The sequence below is a fragment of the Eleutherodactylus coqui genome, chromosome 3 (assembly GCF_035609145.1).
Source record: "Eleutherodactylus coqui strain aEleCoq1 chromosome 3, aEleCoq1.hap1, whole genome shotgun sequence".
Classification (NCBI taxonomy): domain Eukaryota; kingdom Metazoa; phylum Chordata; class Amphibia; order Anura; family Eleutherodactylidae; genus Eleutherodactylus; species Eleutherodactylus coqui.
In genome coordinates, this window is record NC_089839.1 from 146003982 (window position 1) to 146024993 (window position 21012).

General features: G+C 44.7%; 1 protein-coding gene across 1 annotated transcript in view; it reads right to left on the reverse strand.

The window, feature by feature from the left end:
- Positions 1 to 21012, reverse strand: part of ADSL (adenylosuccinate lyase) — a 29457-nt gene extending 8445 nt beyond the window's left edge. Inside the window, exons 1-8 of the mRNA XM_066596242.1 lie at positions 20763 to 21012; positions 14761 to 14964; positions 13637 to 13681; positions 13466 to 13545; positions 12228 to 12399; positions 11900 to 11946; positions 10283 to 10373; positions 4793 to 4862 (exon numbers count right to left, since the gene is read on the reverse strand). Coding sequence (XP_066452339.1) covers positions 4793 to 4862; positions 10283 to 10373; positions 11900 to 11946; positions 12228 to 12399; positions 13466 to 13545; positions 13637 to 13681; positions 14761 to 14964; positions 20763 to 20972 — 919 coding nt within the window. The 5' untranslated portion in view covers positions 20973 to 21012. The remainder of the gene's footprint in view (positions 1 to 4792; positions 4863 to 10282; positions 10374 to 11899; positions 11947 to 12227; positions 12400 to 13465; positions 13546 to 13636; positions 13682 to 14760; positions 14965 to 20762) is intronic.

The following is a 21012-nucleotide window of genomic DNA, read 5'->3' on the forward strand; positions in this document are numbered from 1 at the left end:
AAAAGTGTCCATCAGTAATCACTAACCTTGCATGTAACTGGAATGAACAATATAGGAGATATAATTAGAATTAATTATTCTTTCTCAGGGTCCGCTTCAGCCTGGCTACCTCCACTTAGGGTCCCATTACACGGGATGATTCACACAGTAGCAAGGATCGCTAGTTAATGGAGGTGGAACGGACTGGAGATCACTACAGCTACCTGCCTCCATTCACAGTAAACAAGCAGTCATTCATAGATAAACGGCTGCCTGTTTTATGAACCGATTGTTTGATGCCTGGGGAAACTGACCGATGAGCAAATCATCACTAGTTATTCAGTAGCTGGCGGACTTTACACTGAAAGATTATCGTTCAGTGTGAAAGGGCCCTTACCATCAGTGATTGACTGCTTTAGGCTGGTTTTACACGGCCAAAAAATAGTGCAAGATTTGTACGTTGCAAGACTCATATGATTATGTACCCTATTCTTTTAGATGGGGTCATAACATGAGTGATTTTTTTTTTCCCGCATCATGGAATGTCCCATCTCTGAGCCTTCCTTCGGAATGCCTCGCATCACCCATTGTTTTTAATGTGGCCGTGGCAGCATTGCCTGTTGAAAATAGGAAACATTCTGCAATCCTCCGCGCAGCTGAAAGCCTCGCATCTGCAGGGACATCGCATGTTGGCGAGCGCGATATCAGGCTGAGTTTTATGGCCCGATGAGAAATTATCCTTACCTGTATAAATACAGGAAAAACTGTTAATCACTGACATTGGGGAAAGAAGACTAGGGATTTGCCGTGGACCATTATGGTGCCATGTACATGCCAATCCCAATCCTAGATAAATGAATCTTGTTATCTGTATAGCGCCAACTTATTTCGCAGAGCTTTCAGGTAATTTTATTTATTAATTACCCCCCACCAAGCTGGGTACTCATTTTACCGACCTCGGAAGGATGGAAGGCTGAGTTAACCTTGAGCCGGCTACCTGAACAAGGCGGAGATTGAACTTGCAACCTTCAGGTTGTTAGCGAGAGCTTACACTCGTTAGCGAGAGCCGAAACACTTCATGGATCACAACAAAATGCCTTCAAATATGGTGCTGGAAAAGGGGCACCCCACATGCGACCAGGGAAGGACAAAGACTAGTTTCAAATAGCCCCGGCACCTACAACACAGGCCCGACAAATCCTTCAGGACTCCAGTCTGGCAATGCAGCCTCGTGTGAAAGAAACTGCTTGCGTCTCACAAAAACTCATAGCATAGGAATTTGGAACGTTTGTGGAATGAATACGGGCAAACTGAAACTAATTATCCTTGGTATTATTGAGCTCCACTGGACAGGCAGTCAGTGGCTATTTCTACAGTGATGACTACACAGTCCATTACTCTGGAAATGCCAACACCAGATGCAACGGAGCAGCTTTCATCACATACAAGAAAACTGCAAAGGCAGTTCAATGTTTCAATGCCATCAATGACAGAATTATATCTATGCGTCTCCAAGGAAAGCCCCACTCAGCTACAATCCTGTAGGTATACGCCCAATCACTGATGCAAAGGAAGAGGACAGTGAAAAAAATCTACGCAGATCTCCAGGAAACAATCAACCAAATTCCAGCCAATGACACCCTCTTCATTGCTGGGGACTTCAATACAAAAGTAGGGTCACAAGAAGTGGGCAAGTTCGGTCTAGGAAATCGTAATGAGGCTGGTGACCACCTGATTCAGTGCTGTCAAGAAAATCAACTTGCGATTATGAACACATAGTTTAAGTAACTGAAGCGCCGTTTATACACATGGACAGCCCCAAATGGAAAGCACCGTAACCAGATCGATCATTTCCTATGCCAGCAACATTGCCAGAGCTCAGTACAAGCAATTAAAACCCTCCCTGGTGCAGACTGCGGCTCTGACCATCAACTACTTGTTGCAAAAGTCAAAACACGTTTCAACATGATTCAAAGACCATCCACAACAAAAAGCCTTGACACCAGTAATATCCCATGCAATATGCCACGGAACAAGAACCTAATATTCTTGGGGAGGAGGTTGACTGGGCGCTGAAAGAATTACCAAACAGGAAAGCCCCAGGCATCGACAGCATACCAGCCGAATTACTAAAACCAATACCGACTCCACTGCTAACAACCCTTTGTAGACAGATCTGGAACACCAAACAATGGCCAAACGACTGGACAAGATCCGTCTTTGTCCCAATTCACAAAAAAGGTGATGCACAACAGTGTAGCAATTTTCGGACCATCGCTCTTATAACACACACAAGCAAAATTCTGCTAAAGATCATTTAAAAATGTATGGCCTCCATTATTGAAGCGGAACTCCCTGATGTTCAACCTGGGTTCCACGGAGGGCGTGGAATCAGAGACCAAATCGCAAACTTGCGCTGGGTCATGGCGAAGAGGCTTGCACAGCAAAAGGACATATACCTGTGCTTCATGGACTACAGCAAAGCTTTTGACTGTGTTGAACATGACAAGCTGTGGAAATGCCTAAAGCAAATGTGAATATTAGACCATCTGGAAGAATTGATAAGATTACTTTATGAGAACCAAGAAGCCACAGTCAAGACCGCCTTTGGTAACACTGACTTGTTTGAAATCAGGAAAGGCATCCGACAAGGCTGCATTTTAGCCCCAGCCCCGATTAACTTGTATACCGAAATGATCATAAAGCAAAGCAATCTGGATGAATCCCTAATTGGAGTGAAAATTGGTGGAAGAAAAACAATCCTCGATATGCTGATTACACAACTCTATTTGCAGAAAATGAAAAGGACCACGAGTACCTAATTCAAAGAGTCAAAGAAGAAAGCAAACACACGGGACTGTATCTCAATATGAAGAAAACAAAGCTGCTGACAACAGCAAGCAATGTTGTACCACGCATAACAATCGACATGGAAGAAATTGAATCCGTCCAAGATTTAACTTTCCTTGGATCCAAGATCGACCGCAGTGACGAATCAGGGCCTGAATCAGCCTTGGCTGTAGTGCAATGCAAGGAATGGGAAAGATATGAAAGAGCAAAGACATCAGCATTACAGCAAAGATCCAAATAATCAATGCAATCATTTTCCAAATAACTACATATGAATGTGAAAGCTGGACACTCAAGAAAGTAGACAGAAGAAGGATGGAGGCCTTTGAGCTGTGGTGCTGCATATACCATGGACAGAGATGGTCACAAATAAGGCGATCCTACACCGTGTCAGACCAAAAGTATCACTGGAAAGCAAAATCACCAAACAACGGCTTTTATACTTTGGTCATGTCATACGAGCCAATTCTCTGGAAACAACATTAATGCTTGGCACAGTCAGTGGTACCAGGAGAAGAGGACGCCGAAGAAAACGCTGGCCAGACACAATTACGTTTCACACAAAAATGACTGTGGAAAATCTGAAGGAAGTGGCCAAAGATGGGGGAAGCATGGCGTACGCTGATCCACAAGGTGACCCAAAGTCGGCAACGACTGAACGGATAAATCATCATCATTATGGTGTATCCATCTAACGTCAGCAGCAGAAAATCTACTGCAGATTTTGGTGTGGATCTGAAAAAAGACAACCCCCCCCACACAAATTTTCAAGACATCATATTGTATTATTTAGAAATACAACGCAACACACAAGCCATCATACAGCTATATCAACAGAACAGTCTATAAAAAAAATGATGGTTCTTAGAAGACGTGGGGGGGTGAAAGTGGAAACAATAAAAGCCACACAAAAACCGAAAACTAGCTGCAATAGAAAAAGGGGTTGAAGAGCTGTACAGCCTCTGTACACACAAGGTCTATATGACAGTGCAGATATATATACAGAGAATAAGCAGATGCACAAAGAAAAAAAAGGGAGGGGGGAAATCTCCATGTGAGGAGAGAGGCATATGAACTTTCTGTAGAGGGCTCATGCACCTCCATGGAAGTCCCGCTATGTGCATAATTTCTCCATAATTCACACTTGTGGTTTGGGATTCGTAATCCTTCCATATAGAGTATGTTGCGGATACAGAGTCTAAATTCTATAATATAAAGCAAATCACATGTCCATGTTTTATTGGCTTGTATTCCTACATGCATTTCATTTTATTGTTCACAGCATGCTTCAATAAATATTGCAGTATTCCCTGCAGAGCAAATGGAGCCGAAAATAACTGACCTATAACATGAACCTGTATTATGCAATACCTGGAAGATTAAAGCAAATACAGATTCCAAAACGGATGAACTAAAGAATAATGTTAAAGTTTGCATAAATCTTTTGAATGGGGTCATACGCATGAGCGATTATTTGCTGCATCGCGGGAAAAAAAAATCATGGCATGTCCCATCTCTGGGGGTTCCCTTAGAACGCCTCGCATCGCCCATTGTTTTTAACAGGACGAGTGCAGCCTCACACAGGGTGCGAGGTGCACGCAAGTGCGCTGCAAAGTTTATGATATGCAGGTTTATGAACAATAGGACGATCCTCCGGATCGCTACTTCCCTGGAGTGATGCATTACATCCGCGGGGACATTCCATGTTGGCGAGCGAGATATCGGGCTGAGTTTCACGGCCCAGTATAACACTCGTCCGTATGACATTAGCCTGAAGCCTGTCACTTCACATCAATCGTTATGCATATGTTAAGTACAAAGGTTAGGTTGTCACGGTCTCTCTCCCCATTCTCTATATATTTCTCACCTCCAATGGTACATGCATAACTACTAAAGTTATTTAGCTTAAAAATGAATTTAGGCAGCCTGGAGTTTCTCTCACAAGCTGGACAGAAGAACTCACCAATTTGCTCCTTCTCAAATGGCTCTTCGAGTTCTTTCAAGTTGGCTAACAAGCGGATATCAGTACATATCTATGAAAAAGACAAAACACTTGAATGGAAGCACACAATATCATTAAACACCCTTAATTCTGGCTACATGCATTTCTAAAAGTGCATGTTATATTCTGAAGAGGAATCTTCTAGATGTGGAGTTTAAGAGAGTCTTCTGGGCAGCAGCCGCTGTCAGCGCAGGAGATACTGAGGTCAGAGCGGAAGCCGCTGCTCTGCCCCATGTAGGGACTGCCACAGCGGCTCCACTCTGACCCCAGTATACCCTGCGCGGACAGCGGGGGGGGGGGGGGGGGGGGGTGTGCTTGGTAGAATGCTGCGGAATGTGGAAACTCCATCCACTTATTAATTGATGGACAGGCATGTATCACTAACCCCTGCTTACTCAATTGGGAACAAAATATCAGGGATGTTGAGATCCAGTATTCCTCAGCCTCATCCCCTCCATTTCTCCATTTCCCCCCACGGGTAGGTACTGTAGACATTAACGGGCTCTATCTATATTCCTCTGGTGTGTATACTCAGCTGAAGTCAGAAGAGGGGAAGGGGTCATCTTCATCTACATCCAGTAATATAGTACAATTTAGAGCTGAAATCTCCCAGAATTCCTTAGTTGCATAACGCCTGTACAGAATATTTTTTGTTAATTTGCATTCTTACAAGTGTAGTCGTTATACAAAACCCAGGCTCACATGAACGGGCCATATTCTGTGAGCGGATATTCACAGTTAAAGACATGCATGAGTGCGGAAGCAAATTGTGTATGGTAGAGTATACGTGCGGTTTCCTGCGTGGATATACAGCGCATCGTCTGCGCGGATGAACGAACGCAAGCAGGGAATAACATCTAAATATTGCCCAACCTCCTGGAACTCCCTTCTATCGCTCAGGCGACGTTCTCTTGTGCCGTCGTGGTAAGATGTACTGAGAGCCTTCAGCACAGGATGCTGCTCTCTGGGCTGGTTTATACTACTTATTTTGGAAGTAGGGTAAGCCACTTCCGGTGGAGGAAGAGCCCAGAAGAACCAGTGAAGGTTGCAGACAGTCTGGATGGTGTGTTGCTCCCCAGACTCTGTCCTGCATTGTCTGCTCACAAATTACTGCTTTCTTTACACTTTATACCTCTTTATTTCTTTATACCATTTGTTATCTTGTCTCCTAGTAATGCAAGTACAAATCCACATCCATACGCAATGTAATTGCGTATACACAGCGGATCAAACGCATTCACAGAGATCAATGGAGCTCATACGTGTGGAATCCGCGTTAAAATAGAGCATGCTGCAATTTTTCTTCCACTCACGGAGTCTGCAAATTCCTGCCACAAGTGTGAGCGAAACTGTGAAAGTCAATGCATTTGAATACCCATGTATTAAACTGTGGATGGCAATCACGAAATCCACATTTCAAATCCGTTCTTGTGAGACTGGCCTTTGGCTCCATAAAAATCTTCTTTAGCAATAAAACCGCATGGATAAAAGGCTTAAAAAGGGAAAAAAAAAAAAAGGACCGCTATTTAGTTTGGTTAAGGTACGGCCCTTTTTTCTTTTTAAACCCTTTTATTCACATGGTTTTGCCAATAAGGAAGATTATTTTATAGAGCTGGACTGTTTGGGTTTTGTTTACAAGTACTACTGAACAAGTCGCAGTAAGGCCTCAGTCACACGAGAGGTTTATCGCAGCTATTTTGCCATGATAAAACGTTAGCCGAAAATCACTACCATGTGAAGCATTGGATTTCAATGCATTCATTCACATGGCCGATTTTCCGGCGCGTGAAAAATAATTGTGCTGCAAAATCGTCAAACCAACCAAATGTTTCTTAGAAGCGTCAAAAGAAAGGTCATGACCTATCTTAATGAAAAACGCTGGAGGCTCCCATAGATTTCTATGGGAGCTGAAAAAAAGGGAGGGGGAGGGAGTTTACCTGCGTCCGACGATGGGAAAACAAGACCACTAGCTCCGTTTTAGCAATTTAAACCAATGGAAGCCATTCTCCCGACCGCCGATATTCCGCACTGCAATGATTTTTTTCACGAGATATGCTCGTGTGAATGGACGAGAAAACACTAATTAATTTCAGAATTAGATCACGGCTCTTCTTCACTCTTGTGATTTTCGGTCGCCTGCAGCCAGCGTGACATCGCATACACTCGTGTGAATGAGGCCTTAGTCTGTGCTCCTTGGGAGCTTAAACACAAGTCCAGGTGAATGCGACTTATGCCATGGTTTACCCTACAAATTAACCAAGTGTAACGTTGTGCCTGAAAACAGGATGGGTTTCACTTTGTGTCTTTTCTGCATTTTGCCGTGTCCGGTAGCCATGCGCACAATCATATGAAACTTGAGTTGAGTTTTCTTACATGTGAAGACCTTGGAGTTTCCATCCCATATGCCATACCAAAAAAACAAGGCAGCTTCATAATACATTAAGATCTTAACCCCTTCGTGACAAGTCTATTTTTTACCTTGAGGACAAAGCAATTTTCATGGATGCATTATAAGAGCCATAACACATTGACATAGCCATATCATGGCTTGCTGTTTTCAGACAAGTTGTGATTTTAATGGCACCGCTCTGGGGTACATATAATGTGTTGTGGGGAGGGTTTAATAAAAATTCCAACATTATTTTGGAGTTTTGTGTTTATAGCGCTCACCATTCGGTAAACATAACCTGGGAACTTAGGCCGCAGGATTTCCCGCAGGATTTCCGCCGCTCAAAGCCTGCATAGGAGTGCATTACAATACGCACTCCTATGCAGACGGCTGTGGTTTGGCCGCGCGAAATGTCGCGCGGCAAACAAACCACAGCATGTCCTATTTTTGTGCGGGGCTCGCAGAATCCGTCACTCATTTACTGCAAGAGTAAATGAAAAGTCTCGCAGCACAGTGCGAGAAAAAAAAAACGGCATCACGCCGGGATATCACCAGTCTCTTCAATGGCACTGCTGCCGAGCCCATTGAATGCAGTGCTTTCTTGCAAGCCCCGCAATATGATTATCGGGGAAGGGCTTGAAATATAAGCCCTTCCCTGAAAATCATCAATAAGTGTTAAAAAAAATTTTTTTTTAATTTACTCACCTCTCCGCCGCTCAGACGCGTCCTCCGGCTGGCTCCCTGGCACTGCTGTCCAGCACTTTCAGCAGGTGGGATTTAAAAATTCCCGCCTCCTGAAAGGGCTGTGCTGATTGGCTGAGGGCTCAGCCAATAGCAGCTAGTGCTTAGCTATTGGCTGAGCGCTCAGCCAATTACAGATTGTGCTTAGCTATTCATTCATGAATAGCCCTCAGCCAATCAGCACAGCCCTTTCAGGAGGCGGAGATTTTTAAATCCCCGCCTGCTGAAAGTGCTGGACAGCAGTGCCGAGGAGCCAGCCGGAGGATGCGTCTGAGCGGCGGAGAGGTGATTAAATTTTTTTAACAATTTTTTTTAACACTTATTGATGATTTTCAGGGAAGGGCTTATATTTCAAGCCCTTCCCCGATAATCATACTGCGGGGCTTGCAAGAAAGCACTGCTTTCAAGGGGATCGGCAGCAGTGCCGATCCCATTGAAAGCATTGGGATATCATTCTGCACTTCTGCCACAGCTGTCACAGCTGTGGCAGAGGATTCTTTCATTCCCGCGGTCCCCACGGGGATAAAGGAAACTCCTGCAACAGCTGTGGCAGAAGTCCGTGTTATTCTCCCTATGTTTTCGATGGGGCTAGCGCTGCTGCCGCTGGCCCCATTGAAAACACTAGCGATATGCCGGTTCTATTTCGGCGTCTTTCTTGCGCTGCAAGAGTTTTCCCATGCTCTCACAGCGCAAGAAAGAAAATATCGCCAGTGGATGTCCTCCCTAAATCCTACAATTCTACCTTTTAGGTGTTTAGTGCTTTAGGGCGGCTTCACATGGGCATATGCCAAAAACGTACGCGATAGCGCATCGTATTTGTGAATGGTGTGCTTCTGTGCATATTACTGCACTTTTTGCGCAGACTGGGCCATTTTTACTTAAGCGTGAGACACAGCTGCGCCTCTAGTTTAATTGCTATTTATCCCAATTAGTACCCAATGTGTTCTTTTCCCCCACAGAATTGCGCAGCGTATTGCGCATTTCCACCACCCTCATAGACTCCAATGTGGCCTTGGGTACACAAATGAACACTAAAATAGAGCGTGGTGTGGGGTTTTTTTTGCAAGTGGACCTGGTTAGGATTCAGATCCCCAAATACATCACAGGATGACCATCACTCAAAATTCACTCAAATGAATTTGAGTGATAATCGTGCAGTGTAAATGCAAAAAAAAAAAACCCCAAAAACCCGCTCACTATTGGTTTGCAGTTTGTCATCGCTGATTTTCAGGGCTTAAACAAATGGGCTGTAGCGCAACTTCACTCGCCAAACCAAGCATAGATGTGCAAGACCGTGGATTTTTTTTCCTCCGATTTTTCAAACTCTGTGCTATTCCTGCCCTATCTGTCTCGCATGTAGTATTAATTGGTTTTGTTTCCTCCCATTATGTGGCCTTGATTATCAACTCATGAAAGCTCATTCATCTAAATGGGGCAGAACCTTGCCCGCGTAAACGCTCTGCATGGACGTTAACAATTTTAGTGGTGATGTCAGCGCTCGTTCAGTCATTTACCCGACAGTTGTCTGTGCTGGACAACGGTGTACATGCCCACAGAGAGAGCTCAGAGTGCCCCTCTAGCACGTGTGACATAGGTTTGCCACCGCCGCCTTAGCATAAAGCATTGCAGAATATCAGTCACTGTGACTAACTTGACTGTGAACAATCCTAGGCCTTAACAAGAGACAGCAGCCATGAATGAACAGTTTACCTGCCTGCCACTATTCTGCCTGGGCACAACTCTGTTTTACTCCTTAACTACAGTACAAATGTTCACACAAAGCAGTTTCTGTGGTCAAAAGCAGAAGTGAATCCTAGCAAACTACTACTACTACTTTTGGATACAAGTGTGGTTTGGGATAAAAGGAAATAAAAAAAGGCATGCAAAAACTATACAATGTTGCTGCAACTTTTGTCAAACCAGTTTTACCAATCACCATTACGGTACTTTAGGTGGCCTACATTAATATGGTGTTTGCTCTTCACTTGACCAGCAGAGAGGTGACAGCATAGCTAAAATTGTGTAAGGGAACACAATCCTGCAGCTAGTCCTTTGCAAAAGGGCAAAATTCAGGGTGAAACTTTGCAGAAAGAATTAACATGCTGTGAATTGAAAATCTGCACAACATGACAATTTACACATGGATATTTTCTCCAGCGTCTCAATTAGATTTGTTAATATCTCATTCACTTTGCTGCGTATGCAGACAAACAAAACAAACAAACACAGAATTTCCACCAAGTGCTCTCATTTGTCTGAACTTACCTGTGAAGTTAGCTTTAGTACTGAATATACAATATAACATCAGTTTTCACACCCACCTTGTGGACAGTGGCTCCTAAGCTGGCCAGGACAGACAATACTTCTACATCCACTTTACGACTATAGGTTTGTCCAGTAACTATATATGCCCTTTAAAAAAAGATAAGCAAATTGTGATGCGTTTTATATGGTGTTGACTTTTCTACCTGTCGGTGCCATGTACTCTTGTGCTTCGGTCTATCAGCACCGAGTTTTTTCACAGTACATCATATAGTTGGTCACAGTGCTCATTTCTGACCCCCAACCAAAGACTTCAAAATCAAACATAACATATCTGGGCTTAGTGGGAAAAACATGGCTGTCTTCTTCCAAAAACAGCGCCACCAATGGTGTGCTATTGCAGCTGTATATTATGACCATGGAAGGAAAATAAAAGTTACTCATGATTAAGAAGAAGTGGTGAGTTTGAAATTACCATACACAATCAGTGCTGCTCCTGGACATTGGAATCTGAGGATTTAGTGTGGGATTGGGATCTCATCCAACCGGAGCGTGCATCTAAATTCCTCTCCATCCATGATTGGAAGATTGGAGAGTGCGGCTGACAACTTTGTTTATTTGTATGGCAAGAGAGTTGTTTTTTTAACTTTTTTTTTGTTTAATAATTATTAAATAAAACTTTGTTCTTATTTTTACTTTTTTTTTTAAGTCCCCAAGATGGGTCAACAACTAGCGATGCTTTCATCACTCCTGCACTTAGCATTACCTCATACTGCAATCTGACAGGCAGTCTATCAAGCCACCCCACGGGGATGGCTTAATATGGCATTCTGCCATGACAGCCATGGTACCTTTCAGAAGACTGCTCTGACACCCGCACGGTTCCCTGCGATCTCTTCGCGAGGGGCCGCACAGGACCCCGGCATTTCAAGGGTCAATAGCCCCAATAAGCCGGGCTGCTGATCGGGGCTTTTGTTGCCGGGTGTCGGCTGTAAAAAACAGCCGACGCCCACAGCATATGAAGAGAGATCACCCTACGATCTCCCTTCATACATAGGCTGCCAATACAGGCCGTCAAAAGGCGTATCAGCAGTCACAAAGGGGTTAATGCTACATCAATTTGTGCTGAGGATTTTCAGTGTGAATTTCATCTCTTCAAATGAAGAGATGAATTCCTTTTCAAAATCCTTGTGTTACATGCAAATTTTGACTAGGACAAGTACCAAAATGCGCAGTACATTTTTGGTTTTGAAAAACCCACTACATTAAATGTTTTTAGACCCTGATCACAAATGTAAAGATAAAGGGGTAGCTTGAAATTTTTTTAAATTTTACTATTGTCATCAATAGATGATCCCTTGGGCCACTGTCACTGTGGTCAGTGCAGAAAGAGCTGACCACAACGCAATGGCCTGGGTTGGTACTGCAGTGCAGCTCCCGCTGAATTTAATAGGAGCTGCGCCTGCAATACTAATTCAGGGTGCTGCACTACGCTTTCTGCATTGACAGCAGTAATAACAGCCCTGGAAATCAGTTGATCTGCGGGGATCCGAGCGGCGGGTCTCTACCGATTATCTATTAATGACCCGTTGGTAATCAATAAAAAAAAAAAGAAACAACTCCAGGAATACGGCTTTAACTTTAAACTCCTGGCGGAAATCAATGGCCAGACTTACCTTTTAAATCCTGCCATATTGGTCACCAGTCTGTCCAACTCCTCCACCTAGAAGTAAAGAGTAACAACTGAAGTCCGTTGGAACACTCTCAAAACTACGACTCAGCTTTGCTTTCATATGGAATTTCAGAACTGAGAAACCTGTATCAAACTGATCAAGATTATATTAAAAAGCCTCAAAGTGCAGTCTCGGAGAGATTCAAGGAGGCGAGCGCTGCTTCCTTACAAGCCACTCATGCCTACATTAAATTATAAGAATATGTATTTACTTCTATGCAAGTGGCTCATTTTTACAAGATGTGTATACATGCGACGAAGGACTACAATACCTTGTCATGGTCTCCATCAAATAGTTGCAAGAAGCTGGCCTGCGTTCCTGTTGTGCCCTTTACCCCTCGGAATCGGAGTTCATTCCTGGCCCGCTCCAGATTGCGTAGATCCATACATAGGTCTTGAAGCCAGAGACAAGCACGTTTTCCTACAGTGGTCAGTTGAGCTGGTCTAGAAGAGAACAATTGTGATGCTACTCAGTGGGCATGATGAAAGCTTCATAGTAATCCAGAATCCTCACACGTGTAGTTATGCATATGTGTGTTTGCAAGTTGAACTGTTTGTGCTCCCATAACTTTAGTTTCTGGGACAGAAAGAAGCCAATGGGGACAACCCATCAGCTTACTAAGGGATACCCTCTCCCTCTGTCAAGTCTCCCAGTCATCCCAATGAGGGATACCCATCCTCCCCAAGTCATCATATCTATACTTGTAGACATCTGAGAGCCCCTATGGCTGCCATGGCAGATTGCCTATCAAGCCATACCTCGATGGCAAAAACAAAGGGCTGCATTTATAAGGGCTTAAAAAAAGGATGGTTTTAAGCCAGACATTTTATATGCCATTCTAAGAGGTTCATGCACACAGACTATTTTGGTGCATGAGAATCGCACCATTTTCACTGCATTTTTGGTGTTTGCTTTTCTTTTTAACGTGTGTATTGCATCCTTAGTCAATGCGTTTTGCACATACGATAAAAAAAGTAAATAAAAAAAATAAATAAAAAGATACGTAAGGCGGCCCAATTGATGTCACCATTTTTTTCCCCACTGTCTGCCGACAACATGCATAACAAGGACGTGGATATACATGCAACTGTGCATTTGCTCTGTTTTTATGCAATCACACAGACTGTTATGGGCAATTTCGGTCCATGATACAGACCAAGATAGGGGAAGCTATGCAAATCAATGGGGTTTATGCTGTCCATATTACCTAAAAAATAAGGACATAACATAAACAGAAAATACACCTGTGTGGATGAGCCCTTAGTCAAAAGTCCACGGGAGTAAAATGCACCAAATTTACTAAAGGGACGCATATTTAGCTGTCATTGTGTCAGACATTAAATTCTATGCCTGCTATTAAGTTGTATAAGAGGTCTGTGTGTGACCCTGGCCTAATGCTTTATCACAGCACGGTACATCACTGCAAAGATCATAAGCAGTTATTTTGTGAGTGGGCACGAAGCTCAACTAACACAAGGTCATAATCAAAGCAGCTGTGCCGTTGCTTACTGATAGTGGGTGAATCCCAACGTTGGAAGATCAGCGTATTGTTCTGCAAAGTCTGCCAAGCGGCCTATCACCCGAGCAAGCTATGATTTAGAAGTAAGAAAAAAAAGACAACATTACAATTAGACAGCGAATATTAGTACAGCTTGCTTTTTCGTAGTTAATGGTCCTCACCTTTGGAAGCAGAAGATCAAAACCGTCACGTAGAACAATAAGATCCTAAAGTACGAGAAAGTCACAATGTCAGACCAGAAAATAACATTCTGTAAAAAAAATATTTAGGACCCTGCAAATAAGTGACAGGTTTATAAATCTAAATGCTCCGGTCATTCAAAACTGTAATGTCCTGTTCCTGTTGGGGAAACAGAGTTGAGGGTAATCAGCTGGGGGGGCGGGGTGTTAATCATCATGTCCTTATTTCTGAGGCCTTGGAACCAATTACTACTTTTCCATAGTTTTAATCTGAAATTACATATTTGCAGCTTAAAAGGGGCACTAACTTTCCAGACAACTTCTGCCCAAGTAATAGCCCGTGTTTGCTTCATCAATCTTGTAATATACTTTCATTAAAAATGTTGTTTTACTACTGTGAATGAAGGTTGAAGTGGCTGGCACTAGGGGGTCTCCCTTTCAGCTTCTCTGCAATCCGCTACCTGTTACAAGGTATTGAGCTTCTGTAGTTACTGGACCGCTAGGACGTAGGGAAGAAACCATCTTCACATGTTGACAGATCTGCAGTGTGTCTGCAATCTACAAAATCTGCCTCTCCTACTGTTACAGCACGTATGTTTGTGTGTGTGTATACATTAGATTTGGTTCACTAACCATTTGGCCAAACTGCCTGAATAATCCTGGGAAGCAGATCCTCCCTGATTACTGGATCAGAGACAGAGCAATGTAGTATGGGAAGTTAGGGCAAGGAAGTGCAGGACAGTAAACTACTGGCAGAATTGTAGGCTTCCTACATGCCTCCTGCCTGAAAGTGGACTGCAAGCATTAGGGCAACAGAAATATGGGGAAGACCACCTGAAAATCAGAACTTATAGAAATGAAACAAGGTGCAGCAAGCAGCAAATTGAGCGGGTAAAGAAAACCTGGTGTATTTTAGAAAACTTGTTGAAACCTCACGTACATCCCGGAGTCCCATAATATTGTAACTTAGGCAAACACAGCAAACATTGGTCTTGCACACAACATCCTATATTATATCATTGTGTTGGCTGCTAGTAGTATCTCCACACTACTCACTCTGTAATAATTTACTGAGATCCTGTCAAAAGCAAACAAGCAACACTCACTGTATTGTCCCCTACATAACAGGAAGTTGCTCCCAGGTGAATTATGGGTGCTGCCCTGGGACAACAGTGCGCAAACGTATGCACATGGGCCATGACATCATGCCGCAAACGCTTCTCTTCTTCAGCTGCCATTCTGAAGTCTATGTTCTCCACGTTGGCCTCCATCTCCTGGATCTGCTCCTCTGATATTGGAAGCCCTAGGCTCTGCATTTAAAGTAACAAATATACAATAAAACAATGAAAACAGGAAAAAATGGTTTAAAACTAGAACTACACTGCAGCACGTGTAAAACATGGCACTGGGCGGTTCTCCTGCATCAAGTCTAATCTAAGACAAGGCGGGAGATCAGGCTGCATATAACACTGAAGAATGGGGCAACCTTGAGAGGAGTCACATACAGACTTTTAAAAGAGTCCAATTACACAGTTGTAAGTTCAAGTTCTCTAAGGGTACACAAAAAAAACAACAAAACTTTGATAAAACCCACACTTTTCGCAATCATTGCATCAGAAATGTAAAAAATTGGCATTGCTGAATCTGTAAGAGTCCAATTATTAAAAATATTACTTTATTATGAATCCCACACTGTGAGCACCGCCATAAAAAGGTAAAGGAAAAAAAAAAGAAGATATATGCAATGCAAGAACTGCATTTTTTTGCACCAAGAAGAGTAAGGCCTCATGTCCATGGGGAAATTCAGACCCGCACGGATTCTCCATGCAGAATCCCGCAGCAGTTCCCTCCTTTCCCGCAGACATGAGGCCTCAAAAATCGATAATACTCACCTCTCCGGATGCTGCAGACCTCCCCTCTTTCGCTGCCGGATCTTCTTTCTTCAGCCCGGCGGATGTGCTCAGCGCGCCGGCAGCGTGCATGCGCTGTGCACCCTTTTTTTTTCTAATTCCTGCTTTCCCGCAGTCTCGTGGCACGGACACAGTGACAGCTGCGGGTGTGCCACAGGACCGGACGGCTTCCATAGGTTTCAATGGAAGCCATGGGAGCCGTCCGTGTGGGAAACCCGCACAATATGGAGCATGTTGTGGGCGTTTTCCTGCACGTGCGATCCACGCGCCAGGGAAAAACGACACCCGCAGGTATTTATTTACCTGCAAGTATCCAATGCATCATTATGGGCGCCGATCACACGTGCGGAACACCTGCGCAGATTTCGTAAATACATTTTACCCGTGGACATTGGGCCTTAGGCCTCCCTCACACAGGCATTTGCAGAAATGCAGCGTTATTCAACGCTGCATTTACTGCAGACTCAGCCCGGTTTCAGCTGTGCTGGCATGCGTTATGCCAGCATTTCGGCTGCTGGAAAAAAAAATCAATACTCACCTTGCAGGTGCTGTCGGGGTCCCCAGTGCCGCTCTCTGGATCTCCGGGCAGGCTGCCGGGCACTTGTCAAGCTGGCAGAGGATCTTTTGCTAGTAACGAAGATTAAAAATTCCCGCCTCCAGCAAGAGATTGCTCTGATTGGCTGAGTTGGCTAAGTGATAGCCAGCTCAGCCAATCACAGCCAGTGATGGATGGACCAATCAAAGCCATTCAATGGCTGTGATTGGCTGAGCCGGCTGTCACTTTGCTAATCAAAGCAATCTCTCGCTGGGAGACGGGGATTTCCAATCTTAGTCACTAGCAAAAGATCCTCTGTCGGCTTGACAAGTGGCCAGGATCCTGCATGGAGTCCTGGAGAGTCTCAGACAGCACCAACTGGGTATTCCTTTTTTTGGTAGTGCAGTTAGTGCTGGTGTTTAGCGCTGCCAAGGACGTGGTACAAAGTTGTGCCATGTTTTCAGCAGCGCTGAAATTGCTACCTATTTATTTAAACGGGGGACGCAGGGCTAAAAATGCCGAAGATAGAACCTGCATCGCTGTCAAAGCGCAGCGTTGTAGACACTTGTGTGAGCCGCCCCACCGAAATGAATGGGAGCGATGTACAGCGTTCAGTGCTGAGCTGAAAAGGCAGCACTAAACGCTGTACAAAAGCATCTGTGTGAGGGAGTACTAAGGCTGGTTTCACAAGACCAGATTTTAATTGCCAATTCCGCAATCGTATGACAGGCGGCAGTTCAATCGAATGTATTGGATTACACAATTCCGTTCACATTAGCAGGTCAGAATTGCGTAATCCACTTGTGGAAAACAAAAAGCAGCATGTTCTGTTTTACAGCGGAATCCGGGACCATAGGGCCCATTGTAATTGTGTATGGGCTGCGAGTACCCGCGTCATCGCTAAAGGCCCGTTTACACGGAGCGATGATTGCTCAAAGATCGTTCAAACAGTTTGATATAGAGCTTTGAGCAATCGTTTTGCATTAACTATTAAGTAGCCACTCAGCTACTTAATAGCTTCTTAGCGTGCAAATGAAGCCTTAGCTGAAAGCAGTTAATAGCCCGAGGGCTATTATCTGCTTACAGATCCTTTGTTCTCCATGGGGAAACAATGCTATCAGCACTACCCGTGGAGAACTGCTGATGAGGCTGAAGGACGATTTTTAGGTTGACCTGAATTTAACGATCAGCTAGCAATGCACGAAAAGTGCATGATGGCCGCACATTTAGACGCAACGATTATCACTCAAACGATCGCTTTTTAGCGATTTTTGAGCGATCATTGCTCTGTGTAAATGGGCCTTAAGCGACAGCATGGGTAACATAAACAAGCAAAAAAAGCTGTAGTGCGCATGACCACCCGCATGAGTACACAGTCATACACCATATAATTAAGCACTGTACACAGGGTCATCGGCCGGGCTCACAGCTGGCATCCGCTGCGGGCCTCCTGCATGCGGGATCCGACCAACTTCCCTGAGCGTGGCCTAAAAAAATAGTAATAAAAGTTGTGTATACCCCAAAATGATAGCAGGATACACTACAGCTCTCCACGCATGTGTGACCACTAGTACTGGACACATTACACTGATGCACTGAGGAGGTACAAAAAGAACACCAGGGGGCAGTCTAACACTATGCAATAGTAATATACAGAGATCGGAACATTGTTTGAATTACTCCAATTGAAAAATTATGTTTTGCCTGATCTAACAGCGAAATGTAATATTTAATTGTGGGGCCACCGCTAGAACCACAGCAACTACTTACAAAACTGCTAAGGTTATAAAGCTCCCAGCTCACCACCAGGGAGCGCTCCATGTGCTATATAGCGCATTTCAAGTAACCTCTTAGGGAACAGACTTTTTATACCCAGTTATCAATTCACGCATACATTTCCAGGAGGAATAACAGAGGACTATCAGAACAATGTCTGCCATGCATGTGGGCAACCTTCACGACTGAGAAGAAGGATGTGTCAAAATCCGCATCACTGGTGTGAGTTTTGACACAAAAGCGTTGCAGATTTTCGCTGCAGAAAACCCGTCCCATTTCCCCTCACTTGTGATCGCACCCCTAAAGAGGATTATCCTGTCTCCGTGCCCATCACCAGACTGCTCACTACTAGAGGTCTAAGAAAAAAATGGTCCGGAAGTGTCATGTTGTGCCCTGCGTTACTGGAGTGCAGAAAGCCTCACGTTAAAATGTTATTACTTGAAATCCCCCTTTAGCACATGAAGCGCCCCCTGGTGGTCAGCTGGCAGGTTTTGAAAGTTTTGATTCAACCGTTGCAGTTATAGCGACCGTCCCACCAGCAAGTTGAACGTTTCTTTTTGCAAGCAATAGCAGCCCTTTCACATGGAACGATTTGCATTCAGATGATCACTGAATTGCACAAACCGCTAATCCTTCAGTGTGAACGTTGCCAGCGGCTGAACGATGAACAATTTGCTTGCTTATCATTCATTGTTCATTTTGTGCCGACATAAAAATCTAACAACAGGCAATCACTCATCTACGAACGACTGCCTGTTTATGGAGAGCGGAGGCAGGAAGCAAACTCTGGCGCACTCAGCCTCCATCCACTGCAGGATCATCACTCCTGTGTGAAGGCACAGGAGAAATAGTTGCTGGGACAACTGTTGGGCGCGTGAAAGGACCCCAAGTTGATAGCTCGGGACAACCCCTTTAAATAAACTTGGCTCGAAAGGAGAAACTTTTTCTTCCTCTCCAAATGTAATTTGTACGGTCTTTCAAACCATAAAGAGAAGTCGGGGAAGACAAAAGACAGGAAACGAGCAAATGATATGTTCTAGAAGAGGAGGTTATCAGGCTGTTAGGGCGCATGATACGACAGTCCTTTCCACTGAACATTCATGGTTTAATGAAATCTAAAGGACTCTTCTTACAAAGCCCCACTGATAGAGCAAGAGCTTATATGGGACCGTCATGCGGAGGACATTCGTAAACCTACACGCGGGACTCGTTCTGCAGAAAGGTTACGGTGGAAAAAGAAACATCCTTGAGACTAAAGATAGTCCCCAGCTGATACCGAGCCGCATGTCTAAAAATAAGAGCTCTGCATGTTCAGACTGCACACGACAGAGGAGGAGCCGCAGCATCAGAGCTAACGTTGTACCGCGCTTACGAGAAATACCGCAACTGTAAGGAGGGTCTGTCAGAGCGAAAGTCACCAATCATCTATGCACTGGTAGAAACCACCAGGTCCGTCCACTGCCTGTTATCTGGGCTCACATGTGGTGAAAAGCTGCCTACATATCACAGTGTTCTACCGCGGTGCGGACCTGCGCATCTCCTGCACGCCATCATGCACAGGCCTCATGCTTTATTATTTTTTAATCTCCGGTTCTGTTGCTCAGCATATAAACGGCACACATACATAATGTAATTACGCACGTACAGCGTTTTTACACGGGACAACCAACAGGTCGTCCCGTGTAAAGGCACCCTTAGGGCACTCTCACATGACCATACGTAAAAACACTGCGTTTTTTTTACTGCGTGCAGATACGTTTTTGTGTGCGTTGGCCTACGTTTTTACTGCGCACTTTTGCATGGAGGTTTAGTGGGGCGTATTTTGCACTTCTAATACACAGCAAAAACCGCTGGTGTGCGAGTGGCCTGTTGCGCCATTATAAGATGTGGTTTGGCTGCACGTCAGGCGTTATCCCGGATGTAGAATGTGGTATTACCGCACCACGTTGTCCGCATCACGCTGCGTGGGGTATGGTGACCGCAATTATTACCTGGAAGGTGACAGCAAAACTGGAGTCGGCATGTAGCCTTCGCCGTAAGGCGCCCACGCTGGATATAGGCTACATTCACAAGGGGCGAGCGCAATATTGGGCTGAGAAATTCAGCCAGATCCAGCACTTGCCGGCGAGTATTTTTCACGACAACGTGAAGCGTTTTTCATTCATTGCTTGTGTGAAATTGCGATCCCCAGCCGCTTGTTTCACGCGCGTCAAAAGAAAATATCGCAAGTGTTTCCCATTGCTTTCGATGGTAAGTATCGTATCGCCTCGCACGTCATGTGATGTCTTTTAAGGTCCCACTGGAAATAACAGGCGGGGCGTTCCGAATGACACGAATAAATAGAACGTGACGCAATTTCTATCCTAGCATCGCTGTGAAGGAAAAAAAAATAGTTCACGTGAATAAGTCCAAAAGAATGGAGTTCACATTTGTGCAGTTTTGTACGTCTCGCAACACGTAAGATTTGCGCTCGTGTGCATGTAGCCTTAAGTTGATGAAAACAGACAATTTCACCAAAACGATCATTGGTTGGGTGAAGGTGGACAGGGGTCGTGTGGTTTGAGGTATACGTACAACGGTTAGCCGACATCTTACATCTATCACCCACTATCATTATACCCGCCTGGCGCAAAATGCGTACGATTGCATCAGCGCAACGAGGCATAATGGCGGCTCAGTCAGCAGCTAAAGGTATATAAGGGGCAGGGGAGGAGCCTGTGACCTTCTGCAATACTCTACAGACACGAGTCGGGCGACATTTTGCCTAACATCGCCGCAATGACTTTCCAGCAACAAATCCCGTCGCTGCGACATCGCTGACACGCCCACCTGCTGAGCGCGCACGTGCTGCAGAGACACAGCGCCCCCTGCTGCACAGTTACTTTACCCGCTGGGCCTGCGCCAGGTACAACCACAGTCGCCTCCAGGTCTGGAATTTCTTGCTGTCGCTGAAGTTAAAGGCCATTTCCCGGCTGGCATATCGGGACACCAGAGGGGAGCGGTACCGCAGGACTTCTTCTGGCCCCTGGGCGAGCGGCGAGACACTGCCGGCCACTCTCGCCGCGGACTCTCCGCTTAAACCACTGCTTGCGTCCATCTTCTGTAGGAACGGCTCCGCAGACTAAGGAGAATGAATT